At 60.3% G+C, this 19,445-nt stretch overlaps 8 protein-coding genes across 8 annotated transcripts; 4 read left to right on the forward strand and 4 right to left on the reverse strand.

The window, feature by feature from the left end:
* Positions 1-54: 54 nt before the first annotated feature.
* PAN0_002c1062 (E3 ubiquitin-protein ligase makorin-1-like) lies at positions 55-1,029 on the forward strand (the record flags this gene model as incomplete). The annotated part of the gene is made up of 1 exon (XM_014803229.1): positions 55-1,029. One exon carries the CDS (start codon positions 55-57, stop codon positions 1,027-1,029), a length of 975 nt encoding a protein of 324 aa, XP_014658715.1.
* A 195-nt stretch (positions 1,030-1,224) lies between these two features.
* PAN0_002d1063 (retinal pigment epithelial membrane protein) lies at positions 1,225-3,570 on the reverse strand (the record flags this gene model as incomplete). The annotated part of the gene is made up of 1 exon (XM_014803230.1): positions 1,225-3,570. The coding sequence occupies one exon, from the start codon at positions 3,568-3,570 to the stop codon at positions 1,225-1,227; it is 2,346 nt and encodes a 781-aa protein (XP_014658716.1).
* Positions 3,571-4,390: 820 nt separating this feature from the next.
* On the reverse strand, positions 4,391-7,708 carry PAN0_002d1064 (rad26-like snf2 family DNA-dependent atpase; the record flags this gene model as incomplete). Its single annotated transcript, XM_014803231.1, has 1 exon — positions 4,391-7,708. The coding sequence occupies one exon, from the start codon at positions 7,706-7,708 to the stop codon at positions 4,391-4,393; it is 3,318 nt and encodes a 1,105-aa protein (XP_014658717.1).
* A 2,360-nt stretch (positions 7,709-10,068) lies between these two features.
* Positions 10,069-10,710, forward strand: PAN0_002c1065 (uncharacterized protein; the record flags this gene model as incomplete). The annotated part of the gene is made up of 1 exon (XM_014803232.1): positions 10,069-10,710. The coding sequence occupies one exon, from the start codon at positions 10,069-10,071 to the stop codon at positions 10,708-10,710; it is 642 nt and encodes a 213-aa protein (XP_014658718.1).
* Positions 10,711-11,523: 813 nt separating this feature from the next.
* Positions 11,524-12,088, forward strand: PAN0_002c1066 (uncharacterized protein; the record flags this gene model as incomplete). The annotated part of the gene is made up of 2 exons (XM_014803233.1): positions 11,524-11,750; positions 11,857-12,088. The coding sequence occupies 2 exons, from the start codon at positions 11,524-11,526 to the stop codon at positions 12,086-12,088; spliced, it is 459 nt and encodes a 152-aa protein (XP_014658719.1).
* Positions 12,089-12,987: 899 nt separating this feature from the next.
* On the reverse strand, positions 12,988-13,453 carry PAN0_002d1067 (elf1-domain-containing protein; the record flags this gene model as incomplete). The annotated part of the gene is made up of 3 exons (XM_014803234.1): positions 12,988-13,135; positions 13,230-13,284; positions 13,393-13,453. 3 exons carry the CDS (start codon positions 13,451-13,453, stop codon positions 12,988-12,990), a joined length of 264 nt encoding a protein of 87 aa, XP_014658720.1.
* Positions 13,454-13,769: 316 nt separating this feature from the next.
* On the forward strand, positions 13,770-14,486 carry PAN0_002c1068 (ankyrin; the record flags this gene model as incomplete). The annotated part of the gene is made up of 1 exon (XM_014803235.1): positions 13,770-14,486. One exon carries the CDS (start codon positions 13,770-13,772, stop codon positions 14,484-14,486), a length of 717 nt encoding a protein of 238 aa, XP_014658721.1.
* Positions 14,487-14,984: 498 nt separating this feature from the next.
* Positions 14,985-18,968, reverse strand: PAN0_002d1069 (heat shock protein; the record flags this gene model as incomplete). The annotated part of the gene is made up of 4 exons (XM_014803236.1): positions 14,985-17,072; positions 17,171-17,245; positions 17,349-17,579; positions 18,108-18,968. 4 exons carry the CDS (start codon positions 18,966-18,968, stop codon positions 14,985-14,987), a joined length of 3,255 nt encoding a protein of 1,084 aa, XP_014658722.1.
* Between the last annotated feature and the right edge of the window lie 477 nt (positions 18,969-19,445).

A 19,445-nucleotide genomic window follows, 5' to 3' on the forward strand; every position in this document is an offset into this window, starting at 1 on the left:
TGCGGCGCCTTTTGCCGTCCGACCACAAACATCGATCCCTCGAGCACATCCAAGATGCAGGAGACAGCACCAAGCACCAGTGGCTCCGCTGCTTCCAAGACCGCAAAGTCGAGCAAACCATGCAGATACTACTCCCGCTCTGGCAAATGCAGGAGGGGGAACAAGTGCCTCTTTTCGCACGAACAGGCACGCCCATCCGAGCAGTCTGTAATCCCATCTCCGACTGCTCCCGCGGCTTGCAGCGTTCGTCTCTCTGCCGAGGCTCCCGAGTACACGCCAAACACCAACACTTCGAAGCCGCTGTCGGCTCGCGCTCCAGAGTTCGAGCCGCATGCATGCAAGCATGACGAGGAATGGGTCGATGTAGCTGCTCCAGAGCCTGCGTCGAGCGAGACGACAGAGGAGTGGGAGGATGTAGCCGGTTCAAACTCGCTGCCGACCGAGACAACAGCGCTCTCGACTGTCGAGTCGGTGGCCCCCACTCCGCAGCCCGAGACCACTGCCGAGCCACAGACCTGTGGCGTCTGCTTCGAGGTGCTCAAGGTGTTTGCTCAGCATCCCAACTGCGACCACTACTTCTGCCCAACGTGCATGCGCGAGTGGCGTGGTCAAGGCGACCAGGACAACCGCAAGAAGTGTCCGCTCTGCCGCGTCGGGTCCAAGTACACCTTTGTGACCGGTCAGCCCTTCCAGGGCAGCGCACGCATTCTGGCCGTCCAGCGCTTCCGCGAGCGCGCCGCCGCCACACCCTGCAAGGCTTTCACCAGAAGTCTCTCGCTCAGCAAGAATCGCAACAAACCCTTCTGCGCCTTTGCCGACGACTGCCTCTTCCAGCACCACATCGACGGCAAGCCTCACACCTTTGGCTATGGCCGTCTGGCCGTGCGCAAGAAGATAAGGAAGCGCACTCGCCGCCTCGTCCGCCCCGTCGCCCGTTCCGAGAGCTCCATGCGACCCGAGTTCCTCCAACGCGTGCGAGACATCGACCAACGCATCCTCCTTCTCTTAGCCGCACGTCAAGCTGCCTAATCATTCTCATCTTGCAACTGCACCTCTATACCCTTCTGTTTCTTCTGTTCTCGCACCTCGTCCTCGTCCCACAACCTCAGCAATCAATTCAGCCGCCTTTCGACACAGCGACGATCCAGTCCAGCTACTTGTTTCTATTCGCCAGATGTATTTGTGCAGGGGTATAATACAGTGTGCATCGCCAGGCACGCAGGCTCAGGCGATAAGCAGCTCGATCTTGCGCTTGATCCACCAAGCGCCAATGTGAAGTGGATCTGCCAAGAACGCGGCGTAGACGTGCTTTGCTGACGAGAACTTGGACGAAGCTGCTTTGCCGGGTGCCGTGCAGAGTGTGGAACCGAGCTGCGACGCCGAGAAGGGGTCGGCATGGGTGACCGATTGCGCCCACGACCTGATCTTGGCCGGGTCGATGGGGTTCTGCTGGGCGATTTGGTCTTCGGTGAAGAGCGTGCCGTGTAAGCCGTAGGGTACGCGTTGGGGCAGCTTGACGCGCGCCACGACCGTCTTCATCTCGCGCGCGTCGATGATCCACAGCTCGCTCGTGGCTCCGGGCAGCACCTCACCCGTCGATGGATGCAGGCCCGCCGCTTCGTCAAACACGTAGCACACCAACCAGCCATCGTCCTCCTCGTGTGGTCCTGCGCCCGAGCGGCGCGGAACAAACGTCGTCTCTTGCGCGTACCACCCACGAGGCATCTCGAAGATCCGGATCGCATCGTCCGGAGCACCCGATCCATCGCGCTGCGCCGCGAGGATTTCCTCGACGCTACGCGTGTCGACGCTGTCACCAGGCCCCAATCGACCTTGGCTCCACAGTGCCTTGCCTCGACGAATGAGCGTTTGCGCATCGATCTTGACGAGCGCGTCGATCTTGGCGGCTTTCCCCAGCCCGGCATCGAAGGTGCCATCGCGCATGCTGGTGCCGTACACATATCGTGCGTCCCGCATGGCGTATTCTTCGTTGATCGTTGGGAACTCGAACGGCACCTCGGATAGCGCAAACTCGTGGCTGATCCGCTCGGCGTCTACATCCTCCAAGTCAAACCGCCAGTAGTAAAGCTGGCACTTTTCGGGACAGTTCGGTGGCGGCAGCACGTGCGATGGCGGCAACAAGTTGCCTGCCGAATACACTAGGGTAGCACTGTTGAGTCGGCATCCGAGCATGTTGATCCCGGTCGGTTCAGATCGTCCAGCCTCGGTGGGCTCGACGAGCTCTGTACGCGAGGCCCCAAACTTGCCGTCGTCGTTCCAGCTGTTGGCGGTGTGGTAGACGCAGCATGCCTCTGCGCTCTCAAACCAACGCACCTGCTCAGGTGCATATCTTGGCATGACGCCAAAGCGGATGGGCTGAGCCGGGTCGTAGTGCAGGATGGGTCGGCCGCGCACGAGGTTCATCAAGTCGAGCGAGAGCGGCACGTCGATGATCACCGTGTGCGTGGGTGTGGCGCCAAAGTCGTGCATCATCTTGGGCTGTTTGAGGCCGCGCACCGCCTGTCCTTTGATCGTCTTGGCCTGCGGCGGCATCTTCTTTGCGACGACCTCGGCGGGTGCAATCACGCTGACGCGCAGGTACGGCGGCTCGAAGCACATGTGGTACAGCAGCAGCTCCTGCGTGTGCGGGTCGACCTTGGGATGCGCAGTGGTGAATTCGCGCAGCATGCTCACGATCGGCGGTCCTCCTCCGAATCCCTCGGATGCTTTCCCGCGCTTCTTTTCCGCAGCCTTGTCGACGGTGCTGGGCTCCTCGTCCTCGCCCGTATACCAGCCGGCAGTCTCGAGGCCAGGAAGCATGATACGCATGGGCGGCCCGCTCTCGCAGCCCGCCATCGCCTTGCCGTCGTGCCAGAACACGCTGGTGTTGGCCACGCTGATGCGGCGCAGCTTCTGATCGCTTCGCAGGCCGAGCCCTGGCAGCCAGGTGAGCACGGTGAGCACAAAAGTGCGGAGAATCCCGAGCATGAGCCAAAGCAACCCGACATGCGGGTTGACCAGCGTAGCGATGCTCGGCAAGTAGGGGAGGCGAGAGTGCTCGGGCGTCGAGAGTAGCAGGTCGGTAAGGATGAAGCGATTCAAGAAGCACGGTTGGATGGAGCCGTCCGGCGTGCGCCGAAAGAGCACGCCGGCGAGCATGCCGTCTGCGTCGAACCAGTGTGCGTCCCTGTCCAGCTCCGAATTCGCTAGAGGATTGCCGCCGTTACGCACGTACTGGCTGCCTGCAAATTCCTCCGGGATGGTGCCTTCGTACAGGCAGTCTGTAAGCGGACATTCGGTAGTGACGGGCGCAAAGTTGCCGGACAAGTACGGATGCACGTAGTCCTTCTTCGATGTTCTGCGTCGGGAAAGGACGGGGCGCCGCGGAATGGCCTTTGGCCGCGATGGACCTGCCTCGGCACTGTCGGCCAAGTAGTCGGATGGAGGATATGTCGGGCCCTCGGAGAGTGCTGGCGGTTGCGGAATCGAGATGGTGGGTGCGGTCGGCTTCTGCCCCGTGGGTCGCTTGAGCGAGCCCGAGCGGTGCATGGCGTGCTGTGAGACCACCATCGTTGAACGCTGAGAAGTGGCTCCACGAAGGCCAATACGGAGCAATGCACGGCAGACACGTCGCAGGGTCAAGAGTCAAGATGGTGGTATCTCGTTGCGACCATCAAGACGACAGAGGCAGGATTGGAGCTCCGTTCCGAAGCCGGCCCATAAGCACCTTGAACCATAGCGCATCGGCTGAACTGGTTCGGGCTAAGTCAGCTTCCATGTGCGGCGTGTCGCGGATCGAGGGTGCGGAAAATGACGTTTGGGCCTGCAGCTCATCAGTCACTTTTTTCGGCGGCCCGTGAGGTGTGGAGGCAGCGCGCTGCAACCGAGACGAGGGTCTGTACGATCCTGTGGCCCGAATCGGCGGGTAAAATAACGGTCAAGAGCCCAGAGCGACTCAAAAATCGAGTCCAGCCGCGTTCCATGGCTTACGAGCATGCCATCCGTCGACGCTGACTTCCGTCTAGACTCGGTTTGATGCGACCGTTCGTAAGCTGATCCTGCATCACCCTTCAGCCAGATGCTTTCCAGTGCTTTCCATCCGCCTTCCGCGACCAGGCGCTCTCAGTCCAGCCATCCGCATGCCACTCACAGGTAGAACTGATCCCACAGCATCCTGTGTATCCGTATGATGAGCACCGTACGCATGTCAGACGCGTGCGATCCAAGGAGTCGTGCTCAAGCATGACAGCCCGCATGGACAGAAGGAGAACGCGGCCTGCAGCTGCCATGACGTCAATGCCTGCCAGCAGCGCGCAGCTTCAGACACAGAGCGAGTGCAGAAGGAGGAGAAAGGAAAAGGCAGGAAACTAAAAATTGGTGGTTGGAATTTCTAGAACTGGCGCTGCTGTATCTGCCTGCGGCTGCCTTTTGCCAGAGCGTCCTGTTTCCGATTCCACCTTTGCAGCGCCGTGTCGAAGAAGGCCTTCTGCTCCGTTGCCGACATGGCGTTGACGGCCGCAGCCATCTCGACCTCGCTCACGTTCTGCAGCCTTGCCAGATCGGACAGATCGGGCAGCCGGCTGGCGCCATCGCCTTGCGATGCTTGCAGCAGCCCCCGCTCGGCAGCAGCCGCCGCGATGGATTGTGACTCTTCCTGTGTTTTTGCCGCTCCACTGCCGGATGCAGGTACTGAGCGAACCGGCGGCCACACGCTGGTCGAGGTGAGAGCGGCTTCACCAGCCCTAGAGCCGGTAGCACGCTTGCTCTTGCTGACCGCGCTTGCTTGGCGAGTCTTGCGCACTTTGCCCTCTCGGTAGAGCGCAGCCTCGGCGACGCTGTTGCCCACCAGCGCCGCATGATCGTGGCTGTAGCTGATCCCGCTTCCTTCGAGGATGCCTCGGATCGGGTCCGTGTCGGCTGCGGTCGGCAGCGCCATCGTCGCTCCGCCAGGTTCCTGCCTCTGCGCCGACTCGGGCGGGCTCGCCTTGGGGCTGTGTGCGCGCTCGACCAGAGCGGCGTCGGCACTGAGCTGATCATCCAGTGAACCTGTCTTGAGATACTGCGCCAGAGCATAGGTGACTTCAGAAATGTTGCACTCGTCGATGATCGACTTCATCGCCAGACTGCTCTCGTGCAGCGTGAACAGATTCTTGCATCCGAACAGCTCGCCGAGGCTCCCTTGATCGCCCGCGACGCCCTCGAAGTAGCGGCGCTCCTTAGTGGCATTGTATCCGATCTCCATCTGTTGCTGCTTGTACAGCTGCCGACCGTACACCACCTCCTCGAGCGAGCCTGCTCCGATCAGGCGGTACACGAAGACGTCCCTCGTCTGCCCGAATCGATACGCACGGTCCATCGCCTGCAAGTCGTGCGACGGGTTCCAGTGCGGGTCGAACACCACCACGCGATTCGCAGCGGTAAGGTTGAGACCGGTGCCGCCAGCCGTGGTCGAGATGAGAAAGACAAAGATGCTGCCATCTCGATTGAACTGGTCCACTAATTGCTGCCGACGGGGCTGAGGCGTCGAGCCGTCCAGTCGCACAAAGCTGTGTCCCTCTCGCGCCAAGAAGAACTCAATGAACTGGAGCAGTCGCAAGTTGGTCGAGAACAGCAGCACCTTGTCGCCATCCGCGTGCCACTGGTGCAGTAGTCCAGCGAGTACCTTCCACTTGCCGCACAGCTCCGGGTTCATGCCATTGGCAGCATTGCACCGCTTGAGTTGCCAGCTGTCCGGGAACATGAGCTGGACGTAGGAGAGTTGACGCTCGTACCTGTCCATGCGGTCAGGATCGCGTGAGCTGAGGTCCTCCGGGTCCGGGAACACCAGAGCGACGTGGTTCGAGCACTTTTGCAAGAGGTAGACGTACTTGAGCATGTTCTTGTTCCATGCTCCGCCCGCTCCGTCGCGCTTGAAGCAGCAATTCTGGCGGCGATATGCCAGGCCTGTGTCTGGGTCGATGCGACCGCACGGACATGGGTCGGCGTGATGCTTCATGAGATCGACCTCTGGCTCCGCCAAGATCCGTCGGTATACCTCGAGTTGGGTCGGTGTGAGCGGGCAAAAGACGATCTTGTCAAATTTGCGAGGCAGCTGGTCTGCGATGAGCGCTTTGGTGCGTCGAAGAAAGAAGATTGGCAAGACGTTCTGTACGAGCTTCTCGGCGCGCGTTCTGGCGTCTGCGATGCGTTCGGGATCCGCGCCTCGCTTCTGACCGTGCTTGAGCGGGTCTTCGATCTCGGTGATCCACTCCTTGACGGTACCGAGCAGCCCAGGATTGGTCCAATCCGCCAGAGTGTAGAGCTCTCGGTAGCTGTTTTGGATCGCCGTTCCCGTCAAAGCGAAGCGCACCTTGCATCGAAAGGTTTGCATGGCCTGCGTCATCTGCGAGTTCGGATTCTTGAGCTTGTGCGCCTCGTCGATCAAGACGCACGAAAAGTCGAGATCGCGCAGCTGCTCGATCGACAGAGAGGCCGTTTCGTGGCTCGTGACAAGGATATCCAGTCGACCTCGGCGAAAGGATTCCAGTGCCTCTTCCTTAGCTCGCGCACCGCTGAATGCGGCATGCTCGAAGTAGCCCCAGGTGTCCAGCTCGTGCCGCCAGTTGTCAATGACGGAGCTCGGGCAGATGATCAAGCAGGTCGGCCAGACGCCATTCGCACAGTGGTAGCCTGCGCGTTGTCGGTCGCTGCGTACCGCCTCGATGCGGCGGTCCGCGTCGCTCTCTCCGCCGGTCTTCTGCATGATGGCTGAGAGGAAGGCAATCACCTGAATGGTTTTGCCAAGACCCATGTCGTCACCCAGAAGCGCGCCTCTATTTTGAGCGTAGGATCTGTAAAGGAAGCGGACGCCGTCTCGCTGATAGCTGCGGAGGAAGCGATTGATGGCTGCAGGAACCTGGATGCCTGGACCCAGCATCAGAGGACCGACGTCTCTGAGCTCCTTTGGGACAGGGAAAGAAGGCTTTTGACCTTCTAAGAAGGCGGCAGGTGCGATCGAGCCGTGTGTCGCGGATGCTTTTGATGCTGATTTCTGGCTCGCCAGTGCTTTGGGCCTGATGGCCAAGGCCACTTCATCATCACTTTGACTGCTTTCGCTTTCGTCACCTACAGGGTGAGACTTGCCCGCGGGATGTAGGTGAGACTTGCCCGCGGGATAAAGTGGAAGCGACGCAGAGCCTCCCGTACTGATGCTTAATGCCTGCTCTTCGTCCTCTTCCGGGTCGGAATCCAGCGTTACCCCAACGCGCGGGGATATCTTCGTTGGTGCACTCATCGTGTCCGCCGGAGCATCCTGTCGAGACACGGGATTGGGAAGATTGCGGACGATTCGCTTGATTGGCAGAATTACTTCCTCCTCGTCTGAGGACGACGAATCCGAGTCCGAAGCCGAGCTGCGAGACTGGTCGAGTGCATTGGGATGGACTGAGTGAGTGACTCCGCGGTCGAGAGCATCCTTATGTGACGCTTCTGCATCAGAAGGCGGATCCGCGGTCTCGATGTAGTCGTCGGCTTTGGTCAGGCCGAGCAAGGCGCGAAGGGTCTGCTTGGGCGGGGCTGCGTTGGACCGCTCCGGCTGGATCCGACGTCGTTTGCGGGCTGTAGAGGGGTTTGGATGCTGGTACTGGTCATCCAGAAAGTCGTCATCGCTATCGTCGTGCTGAAGCTCTGGCCGGCTGGCGGCTGAGCTCAGCGGTCCGTTACGCGCCATTCTCGCTGCTCGTGGACCTGTACATCTCGGCACAGGTCACCTCGACAGTTTCGGCAGGCTTAAGAGGCCGGCCTTACAAGAGACGGTCGAAGATAGTATGTGGTGGACGAAGTGGCGCGGAGACACTTGAGTGGGCGTCAATGCTGCAGGATAGAGTGCAAGAAGGATGCAGCACGGTAGGCGAAGAGGTGGCCGCACTTTGGTATTCAGGGTCCAGCGCTGCAGCTCATGCGGGCGAGTCGGGTGCAGGCTGCTCTTCATTAGTCATGCTTATATGATACAAAATCGGCTTCCGGAATCGGCTTCCGGGAGCTTGATGGCGGTTTGGGCAAAAGAGCGTCTGGAACGGGTGGGTGCCGTGCATGACGACAGACTTGCAAAGTGCATGTGGACGACCCAAGTCGGGACGCTGCCGAGGTCTATGCGGCTAGTCCGGATCCTGGATGGCTTGCTCGAGGCGGCGTCAGCGGAGAATTGGACCGGAAGCACTCAGGGGGGCGGGCAGCGTGCCAAAAGAAAATCGAAGACCAAAACACGGCAAGCCACAGGCCAATCGGCCATGCGAAGAATCTTCGGACATGCTCGAGTGGTGCAAGCGCCTGCATCACGGTGCACAATGCTCTGTTCCTCGCGGCGTCGGCGAGGCTCAAATCTGCATGCCTCTTCCAATGCGCTCTTCGGCCACAGCGGATCAATGAGTTGCAGCCTTGCCATGGCCAACGATAAGGTTGCAAGCCGTGATGCACGTTTCCAATCAGCAGAGCACAGTGGCTCGCGTGATTTTTTCAGGAGGTTCTTTGTCCTTTGCGCTTGGGTTCTGCCTCTGCCAAGCCCTGGATGGCTTCTCTTTCGTCTTGGCCAATCCCGCCAGCAATGGAAGTCCGAGGTTGGGCACAGCGGAAGGGGACTTGGCCGATTTAGCCTCTCAGGGGTACAGTCGACCTTCCGGCTAGCACCAAAGCGGATTGATATTGGGTCAAGTTGCTGTACAAAGTGTGACACAAAGCTGTGGGCCGAGATATGGCGACTGCGCGCGTCTGACCGGAGCGGCGGGGCTGCACCCTGTGCATGTGTTGCTCCGTCTCTGGCTTGCAGCGCCGTTTGTCGGAGGCTTGGGCCCCACCTCCCTAACTCTAGGCTCAACCCACGCATCAGACTCTGGAGAGATCAGTGAGCGACTGCGAGCAAGTCGTTGGATTTCGGTCCGGCACAATGCAATCAAGCTGTCTCTACAGTAGGAAATGGAAAAAAAAGAACCTGCCCCGTCCATCTGGTCGGCAGCCGGATGTTCTTTTCCGCTAGCTTGGACACGATCCACGCTTGCTCATCAATCCGCGCAGTGAAACCCGTGCTTGGCTAGGCAGATGCGTCTGGCCAATTCATTTTCAAATGAAAGTGCGTATCGATGCGCCGTCGACTTCCGAGATGGAGAGCCGTTCGCGTTGGCAGGGCGTAGGGCGTGGCAGGGCATAGCAGGGGACTGGGTGCAGGGAAGGGCGGAGGCGTGGCCGGGGCGAAGCCAAAGATAGCTACACCGGGCATCGACAGTTTGCCGCCGAAGTTTCGCGATCACCACCAACGGCACAGCGCGGACGAGGGAAGATCGAGCTTCGGGTGAGGGCGAGCCAGGATCGACAGCGGCCGCCTTGGACCCTCCCTCGCTCTTTCTGGGCAGGCGGCGTGTTTTGGGCACGGCTCGCGGGTGCCGGCCGGCGCCTGCGCCTGTGTGTGTCGCGATTGGAATTGAATTGGAATTCCACTTGGCGCAGCGCAGTTGCGCGATCGCAATACCTGGGCCCGGCCCTGCTCATCTCGCTTGGGCTCCGCTGCAGTTTCCAGCACTTTCGCCTCGCCTCGCCTCGCCTGTGGCCCCCGGGTCTGCTCGGCCGTCTTGGCTGCGTTTGCAAGGGCGTGGCGAGCGCCCCTTGCTCCTTCCCCTGTGGCCGCTGTGGCCACCATCCGACCCAGGCTGTGTTGCGCGTTCACGCGGCTGCAGTGACCGATGTAGAGTTGACCAACCGACCGACCTCGTTCGTGCCCGTCCGTCCCTCGTTGGTTCTGGCGTGCCGCTGCTGCGCATGCGCCTGCACCTCAATCTGAGCCTGAGCCTGAGCCTCATGTGCGACAGCTCCTGGGCAGTGAGAAGGGTTCGAGTACTGTCTGCGAGCCCGTTCTGCCGCCCTTCGCTTGCCTTCGCTCGCCCCCCTGCCTTTCCCCCCTCCCTCAGTCGCCTTTCGCCTAGAGTATATATGTGAGCCGCCATCGAAGCATCCATCCACCCTCTCCTCCATCATACCTTTCATCCCACCTCGCTGCATCTTGCCCTTGCTCCCCAAACAATCCCTTCTTCATTCTTCAAAATGGTCAAGATCTCCTCCGCCGCCGCTGGTGCCGTTGTGTTCGCTGCCGCCGCCTCGGCCGCCACCATCAACACCCCCGCCTCGATCACCCAGTGCCAGCCCGCCGCTCTCTCGTGGCAGGGTGCCACCGGCACCGTCCGTCTCAGCATCCTCCCCGGTGGTGAGGTCTCGGCCGCCCCCATCGAGAACCTTCCCGACCAGACTGGCGCTTCGGGCTCGTACGTCTGGACCGTCAACGTCGCCGCCGGCACCAACATCACCATCACCATCAACGACGGCAGCGGCATGCCCAACTACGCCTCGCCCCTCGTTGTCCTTCCCTCGTCGGACAGCTCGTGCCTCAACGGTGGCTCCAGCTCGTCGGCCGCCGCTGGTGGTGCCGCCACCTCGTCGGCTGCCAGCTCCTCGGCCGCTGCCTCTAGCTCGTCGGCCCGCTCTTCCTCCTCGGCCGCCGCCTCGAGCATGAGCTCGGCTGCCTCGTCCACGTCGGCGTCGGCCACCGCCTCGCGCTCGGCTACCACTTCCGGCTCGGCCCCCGCCCAGACCTCGAGCCGCGCCCCCAACGGCGCCGCCGCCTTCTCGCCCTCCACCGCCGGCCTTACCGTCCTCGGTCTCGCTGGTGCCCTCCTCCCCTTCCTTTAAATGGGATGCACGGCAATCTGCCTTGTGACGTTGCCAGCCGTCCACGTGGCTCGACATGATGCGACGACAAACTACTGCAGCAGCCAAGCCGCAGGCCCGTGCTGCCCGCTGTTGCTCGTTTCGCTCGGCTTGCTATTCTCCATCTTCGCCTTCTTTTTTCAACCTGACCTGTCGCCTGTCAAATACCTGTATAAACCCCAACAGCTGCCACGCTTTCCTCCCTCTTTTCTCCTGCACGTCCACTGTCTCTTGGCTTCAAGAGCTGGCATGCAGTCTTGCTCCATTCTTTTTGGTTTGCAATACCACCATGAACATTGCCTTTTAATCTTGTTACCGCGACGTCAAATCTAGCTGTGCGGATATGGGTTTTGAGACGCCTGGCATCTCTTGCTGCAATTCTTCGCTTTGCAGCCCATTCAATGATGGAGACGTTCTTACAGCCCACTCAACAATCTTCGTGTGCCTGCATCGAAGTTAATATTCTGTGCCAAATCTCGCACTTAGGCGGCGGATGTTGCCACCGCTGTCCAATGCGATGGCGCCGAAGAAATGGATGCGGGCGATACAAGGAGCTAGGCGGACGATGTGATGCTCCGGAAGAATTGGGCACGAAGATGGCGACGATGGTCCGCGGCACGCAGCGCAGGGGCCACCTCTTGCGCCGGGTTTGACCTTTTGACACCTTGCGTCGCACTTCTTCCCGAAACCTCGCCCTCGCACCCCTTTGGACCCGTGATCTTCACTCAACTCACTTGAAGTTGTCACAGGAAATTGCAAAAAAAAAAGAATAATCTAATTTCAACAACAAACTGGATGGATATCGATCAAACCCTTTGGCCGCCCTCCGCCTCTCTTGATGTCGTTGGGTTTGATTTGACCGGCCATCGTTCGTCTTGCGCGCAGCTTGGCATTGCCGCTGCTCACCAAGTCTTGCCGACAATGGACAGGCGCAAGCCGGTCCCAACGGAAAATGATTTCAAGGTGGCCAATGGTGGCGAAGGGACTGGGCCGCTGCGCGCGCAAGCTAGTGTGTGTCTCAGGTTGGTAGCAGGCGAGGGCCGTGAGGCTGTGCACCGCGTGGATGAACAGGCAACGCTCGGAGCGCGTGTCGAGGTGCCCAACTCCATGGCGTAATCCTGCGCCTAGAGTAGCCGGGCTCGAATTCAATTTGCAAGTCGATATGCACGTCGCTGTACGCTTCGATCTCGCGCAGATGCCTCCCCGAAAAGCTGCAGCCGAACCTAACATGCGGCTATGGTTGCAATACATGCTACTTCCGCACGGCTTTGCCGTGGATCTGAACCGGCTACGGGTGGTTTGGGGTGCTTGTCTCGCTCCGAACGAGGGGTTCGACTACGATCCTTCGGAGAGACCCTAGTCTCAGTTGCGTAGCCGGTTAGCAACCGCGCGCGGAAGCCTACACCCAGCTCACCGGCGCACTGCTTGACACCTGGCTAACTCACAGGGTCCATCTACCGTCGGGTAAGATATCTGCCTGCGGCCTCGCCTGGACCAGACACCAGCGTGCCGCACGTAAGGTCACGACTGCGGCCGTTGTCATTGCTCCAGTGCAGCGTGTCGTTGAAGCGGTACGACGCCAACAGTTCATAGCAACCGGCTGTGCTCTGCATCGGCCAACCTCAACACCGCCATCACCATCCCCTTGAGTCTTACAGCCGCTGAGCTTCCGCCGGGTCGAGCTGGAAACAGCCTGCCATAGCCATCGCAGGATCGTGGTAGTGTGGTCGCCCAACCTATATCACACGGTCGCCCGCGCAAGTCCGAAGCTCGCTCGAAAGTGATGCGTCCAGAACCACACACCAGCATCACCGATTCGGTCAGGTCTTTTCGGCGATCTCTAGATCAGCGCCGAACACAAGACCGCCTTCCAGCACCGGATGTCGGGCGTCGAGGGTGCACCCACAATCATCTCTTTGCGTGCGCGAGAGCCGCACCCTATCGACAGCGACACAGGGATGCTCTTTCGGCTAGTGTAGACCAACACACGCGCGCGGCTCGGACGATACGAAGATGGTAGGTTGTAGAAGTACATGAGAGTCGATACACGAGACGAGAGAAGCAAGATCCGGGTCCGTTATTGGGTGTACCTGCGGCCGTGCTCGGAAGATGCAGTCGCACAAAGAAGACGGTAAAGGCGTGCGTGCGGGCTGATATGCTATTGTGCTGTCACCGGTTCCCGGCACGTCGAATGGTGCGAGAAGGCAGCGAGCCGCGAAACTGGTCGACGCGAGAGAGTGGATGATGACTCGTGACCCTTCAGCGCTCTTGTTCGTTGGCAACGTCCTCGCAGGCGTCGATCCAGAGCGAGTAGACGTCGATGGGCTGGTCGAGAGGATTTGTGTCCGCCGAGAACTTCTGTCCGCAAATCTTGCACGAGAGATAGCCGATCCTTGCCTTTTCGTCACTGCAATCCATGCCATGGTCATGTCCAAAGCATGTCTCGATAGAGTCAGTACCTTGAACGTCGTTGTGCGTATTTCGGAGATGGGCCGACTTACATCTTGCACGAGACTGCCTTCTCGTGGTTGCAGAAGAGACATGTGAAGACGGTGTCTGCGGAGCAAGAGCAGAGAGGCGAGTGTCAGCTTTACTGCGCAGCTGCTCGCGGGCGTCTGTTCAACGTGGACCTTGCCAGCGATGTCGGCGAGATGTTCGACTTACCGAGCGGAGGTGGTCTCTTGGAGCCCGTGGGCTTCTTGCTGGAGCTTTTCCTCTTGCCCATGATTGCTGAGCTTGGCAACTGCGGAGCGAGCCACGGATGGATCCAGCAGACGGCAACAAGCTTGTGGTCAGGAGTCAAGAGCGGGTGTCGTGTCAAACTGCGCCTCACGGCCAAAAACGCAGCTTTGTGTCGTGAGGGCGCGCAGCTCCACATATCTCCGACTTCCGCGTTTTTGATAACAGCAGGTCAGCACCACATAATCCAAATTTGAGCTTCTCCTGCAGCCACCTCAGCCACGCCTTGCCTTCTTCCCACTGCTACCCTCGATCCCAACCACTCCAATCGAGGCGCTTCACTGTCCAGCGATTCACAAAAGATGCCAGTACCGACAAACTTGGATCGAGCCGTTGCGCCGGCTGGTGCATCTGCGCCCAAGAACATCTGGATCGCCGCGGGCGAAGGCGATCTCGACCGCGTCAAGGACTGCGTTGAACGCGAAGGCATCTCTCCTACTGCTGCGGACGAATTCACATACACGCCTCTGCACGCTGCTGCATCGTACGGCCACCTCGACATTCTGCGCTATCTGCTGTCGCATCCTTCTGCGCCATCAGATGCGGTCAATGTGACCGACTCGGATCTCGACACGCCGCTGTTCGTGTGCGAGACGGTCGAAGCTGCTCGCTGTCTGATCGAGGAGTTCCACGCCAACGCCAAACACACCAATTCCGAGGGTCTCACAGCAGCGCAACAGGCGTTCGAGAACGAGCACGAGGACTTGGCTCAGTACATCGCTTCCGTAACGGGAGAGTCGCTCCAAACTGAACAAGAAGAGGAGGATGTACTTGGCGAGGACGAGAATGGTGATGCAAGGACGGATGGTCGAGAGTTGACGCAAGAAGAGCAGGCGGCAGAGGACGAGAGACTGGATGCGCAGACCGACCAGCTCATGGCACGTGTGGGAGAGATCATGACCCGCGCAGAACGCGAGGGCTTCGATCCGGAAGACGAACTCAGAGCCCTCGTCAGCGACTCGGTCGTCCGCCAGATCCGCGAGGGCATGCAGACATCCAACCTCACAGACTCGGCCTGACCTTGTGCGGACTCTATACCATCCCGGAAACGCACTTTTCTACCCACACATCCCTCGCATTCCGCGTAGACATGCACACCAATTCAAACTGCCATTCCGGGACACGTGCAAAGGTTCTCGACTGCGCCTGCACAATCCGCCTGCCTGACTGCGACACAAACACAGTATGCACCAAGGCTGCTGAGCGCAGAATGCGTACGCAAGTCGACTGCCAGTCTCGGGCAAAGAGGCGACGACTGCTTTTGCAGAACGCAGCCGACGACCGTTGCACCAAACGGGTCACATCCGGGCCTTATGCGTCGACCACGCCAGTGCACACACATTGTAGAACACGACCATTCGGAAAGATTCTTTTGATTGACCGCATCCTTTTCAGATGCAGACATGTTCTCACTGCAAAGTCCTGCCGAGTCGCTCTGCGAGCATTGTCTCGCACGTGGTGCCAGCATGCAAGCAGCTAGAGTCGCGCAAGGCCCGTGCTGCCACATCAGAGCCTGTCTAGAGCTCGTCGTGGCCGTAGTTGAGAGGCTCATCGTCGCCACCGGCAGCGCCGCCCTGGTAGATCTTGGCGGTGATGGGGGCGACGGCAGCCTGGAGCTCGCTGAGCTGCTCCTCAATGTCGGAGCCCTCGGCGGTCTGGCTGTTCTCGTCGAGCCATGCCTCGGCGTCCTTGAGGCTCTGCTTGATGGTGTCCTTGTCCTCCTTGTCGAGCTTGCCACCGAGACCCTCCTTGTCGGCGATCTGGCTGCGGAGCGAGGCGATGAAGTTCTGGAGGTTGTTGAGGGCCTCGATGCGCTTGCGCACCGCCTCATCCTGCTCGGCAAACTCCTCGGCCTCGGCGACCATGCGCTCGATGTCCTCGGGGGAGAGACGGCCCTTGTCGTTGGTGATGGTGACGGACTCGGCCTTGCCGGTGCCCTTGTCGGTGGCGGAAACCTTCATGATTCCGTTGGCGTCGAGCTCGAAGGTGACCTCGATCTGAGGAGTGCCTCGCGGCGCAGGGGGGATGCCGGTGAGCTCGAACTTGCCGAGCTTGTTGTTGTCCTTGGTCATGGAACGCTCGCCCTCGAAGACCTGGATGAGCACGGTGTTCTGGTTGTCGGCGGCAGTCGAGAAGATCTGCGACTTCTTGGTGGGCACGACGGTGTTACGGGGGATGAGCTTGGTCATGACACCGCCGTTGGTCTCGATACCGAGGGTGAGGGGGTTGACGTCGATGAGGACGACATCGCCGAGCGACTCGTCACCGGCAAGGACACCACCCTGGACGGCAGCACCCCAGGCGACGGCCTCGTCGGGGTTGATACCCTTGGAGGGCTCGCGGCCGAAGTACTCCTTGAGCATGGCCTGGACCTTGGGGATACGGGTGGAACCACCGACAAGGACGACGTCGTCGATCTCGTCCTTCTTGACACCGGCATCCTTGAGGACCTGCTCGACGGGCTTCATGGTCTTGCGGAAGAGGTCCATGTTGAGCTCCTCAAATTTGGCGCGGGTGAGGGTCTCGTCGAGGTCGTTGCCCTCGAAGAAGCCGTCGATCTCGATCTTGGTGGACATCTGGCTGGAGAGGGTGCGCTTGGCACGCTCGACCTCGCGCTTCAGCTTACCGACGGAGCGTTTGTTGGACGAGGCGTCGAGGCCGGACTTCTTCTTGAACTGCTTGAGGATGTAATCGGAGACGCGGTTGTCGAAGTCCTCACCACCGAGGTGGGTGTCACCGGCGGTGGCGAGCACCTCGAAGACGCCCGAGTCGATGGAGAGGAGCGAGACATCGAAGGTACCTCCACCGAGATCGTAGACGATGATCTGCGACTCGCCGTCCTTCTTGTCGAGGCCGTAGGCGATGGCGGCGGCGGTGGGCTCGTTGACGATGCGGAGGACGTTGAGACCGGCGATGGTGCCGGCGTCCTTGGTGGCCTGTCGCTGGGCGTCGTTGAAGTAGGCGGGGACGGTGACGACGGCGTGGGTGACCTTGTGGCCGAGGTAGGCCTCTGCGGTCTCCTTCATCTTCTGGAGGACCATGGCGGAGACCTCCTCGGGGGTGAAGGTCTTCTTTTCGCCGTTGACGTTGACCTGGATGGCGGCCTTGCCGTTCTTCTCGACGAGCTTGAAGGGGAGGTGCTTGGCGTCCTTCTTGAGGTCGGACTCGCCCCACTTGCGGCCGATGAGACGCTTGGCGTCGAAGATGGTGTTCTCGGGGTTCTGTGCAGCCTGGTTCTTGGCGGCGTCACCGACGAGACGCTCGGGAGTGAATGCGACGTACGACGGGGTGATTCGGTTGCCCTGGTCGTTGGTGATGATTTCGACACGGCCGTTGACCTGAGCACCGACACACGAGTAGGTGGTTCCGAGATCGATACCAATGACGGTTCCGTACTCGCTGCGCTTGTCAGAGGCAGCGGCGACGCCCATGCCGCCGGCGGAGGAGGCGGGGGCCATGAAGGCGGAGAAGGTGAGGAGGGCGAGGATGGCCATGATGATGGTCATGAAGGCGGGTCGGGTGAGGCCAGTGGCACGAGCAGCCTTGCGGCGCTGTGCCACCGCGGTTGAGCGGCTGGCGAGAACCATAATGACTTGTACTTCCGACTGTTGACGCCGTCAAAGGTTGAGGGATAGCGTTGATCAGCAAGGTTGTCCGTGCGCGTTGTGGGTATGATGCGAGAGGGCCGCGACGAAAGCCTGACCAGCGAGTGGGTCACAGCGACGGGTGGCGATGGCGACGATGGCGACGATGCCAAGGCGGGGTATCGGTGGCAAGGCTGACCGAGCAGCGATGCAAAGTGGACGCTTGCAAAATGTTTGGGGCTCGAGAAGGAGAACACTTACGAGACTCGGTAGTATTTATCTCGAGGGAGGAAAGACTTGATGGTGTGGAAAGGGAGGAAGGATGGCGAAGGCGAGCGAGGTGGCTTTGTGTGTGCGCGCGTCCGCCAGGGTGAGCTGGAAGCTTCGGTTGCCGGTTCGTGTCGACGTGGACGGGGCGGCCGGGCTGCAGTGCAGCGCTGCGGCAGCTCTGACAAGGCGCTGCTGGGACGTGGCAGCCGCCGCTGGAGGCCCGAGCCAAGGCACGCGGGGCTGAGTGTGTGTCTCTCGCTGCGTGCATCTCAGAGGCGAGTTCTTCTCGGCCAATAAAGTGGGCTCGTTTCAGCCTCGCTTGCTTAGCGCGTCGTCGGTCTGTGCACTGCGCCCTCGCCTGGCTCGATTTTCTTCGGCCTTCTCTGCCAGCTGGCCAGCTCATCATCGCCACCCCCTCCCCACCGTACTCAGCGCAGGCATTCTCACTCACAATGCCACCTTGGGTTCAAGCCTCCTTTTCCATGCCTATGCATATGATGTCTTCTAGGCCGGGCTCAGCAGTGCGAGTTCCATACGCAAGTGGCAGGGGCTCCGGCGAATGGGCAACAAAATAATTCGTATTTGGCGGAAGGATTGCCACCTCAGCGCTGGCGCCAATTCGCCAGCGACGGTCGCGATGCCGTGACGTGGAAGCAACAACCCATATTTAGGCCGCGCATCGGGTCCCGATCAAAGCCCGAATCACAGATCGAGGGTCTGCAGCCTTCTTCCATCCACAGCTTCTTTGGCTAGACGACGTTTGGCCATTCAAATCACTGCTCTGACCCTCTTGCTGCCGGCTCCAGCACCCGGGCGACGCTTCTTGAACAAGCCGCCGCCACCGTTGGATGCGCTGGCCGTCTTCGTATCAGCGCCGTCCGCATCTGATTGGTTGGAATCGGCCGGCACATTGTCCCCCAACTCCTCCTTCTTGACCTTCGCTTGTGTGTCTATCGATGCAGGAGATTCGGCAGCCGATGTGTGGATGTGTTCGACCTCGGGACGAGTCAATCCTGGTGCAGGATGAGATTTCGCTTCTGCCTCGGTTCGTGGTCTCTTCTTGACCTTGATTGTGCGGGCCTCGAGACCGTCATCGTCATCGCTGTCGTCTAGTCGCCCCACCTTTTCTCTCACTCGGAACGACCTCGCCTGGTCGCGTTCCGTGGTTTCTGTCGGCTGTGATCCGAATGCTGATGTGGACGGAGCGGCCGGCTGAGCTTGCTCCACCTGTTCCCATTGACCCGCCTCGGCGACAGGCTGCACATCCGGCACTTCCGGCTGAGCGCTCGAGGAAGGCGGGCGACGAATGCTTGACTTTGGAACCTTTGAAGAAGAAGCAGCCGCCGACGGAGCTGTCGTGCGGGTTGCGGACGGAGCTGTGGCCGACGCCGACGTTCCAGCTGCTGCCTGGTCTTTAGCATAGCTCGCTGCTGCAAGCGCCTCGATCTGCTCCATCTGCTTCTTGGTATGCTCGGCATCCTTGCGACCCTGCTCGCTTTTGCGGTAGAGATCCTGAAGCGCATTCTGCACATTTTGCTTGTGCCTTACACCGGTCTCGTGGTGCCGCCGCGAAGGCAGGTCATCGTTGATCGTCACATCGCAGTACTTGCACGTCCACTTCTTGCGCGAGATCCACACGTCCGCCATGGTGGGCAATGTCGAAGCTACGAGGGGTTAGTCTGTCGGCGCTCGGATTGGCAATCAAGGATCCGAGATAAGCGTCGGCAAGATGGACATGCCGCTTTGCGATTGCTAGTTGCGAGGCGTCGGTGCAAAGAATGTGGAGGCGGAAACGAAAGAGCGCGGAATGCCTCCGATTTTCGACTGGACCCTGCGCTGAGCCACCCTCTGCTGGGCGCCGCGCTAAGTTACGTGACGACGGGAAGAATGCAGAGTCAGACAGACAGCCAACGTGGACCCGCGGCAACCGATCCATGCTACCCTGCAGCAGCACCAACACCCGCATCCGCCCTCTGCATCGGCAACATCTCCCTGCTCCCCGCCCGAGCTGCCCGAGCTGCTGCCCGCGCTGCACACGATCGCATCTGGCCGTGCGTCTGCGCAATTCGCACTTGCCGCGTCGGATCGCTGCTCCCTCCCTCAACACCACATTCTTCCTGTCCA

The sequence above is a fragment of the Moesziomyces antarcticus genome (assembly GCF_000747765.1).
Source record: "Moesziomyces antarcticus DNA, scaffold: scaffold_v10002, strain JCM 10317, whole genome shotgun sequence".
NCBI classification, from domain to species: domain Eukaryota; kingdom Fungi; phylum Basidiomycota; class Ustilaginomycetes; order Ustilaginales; family Ustilaginaceae; genus Moesziomyces; species Moesziomyces antarcticus.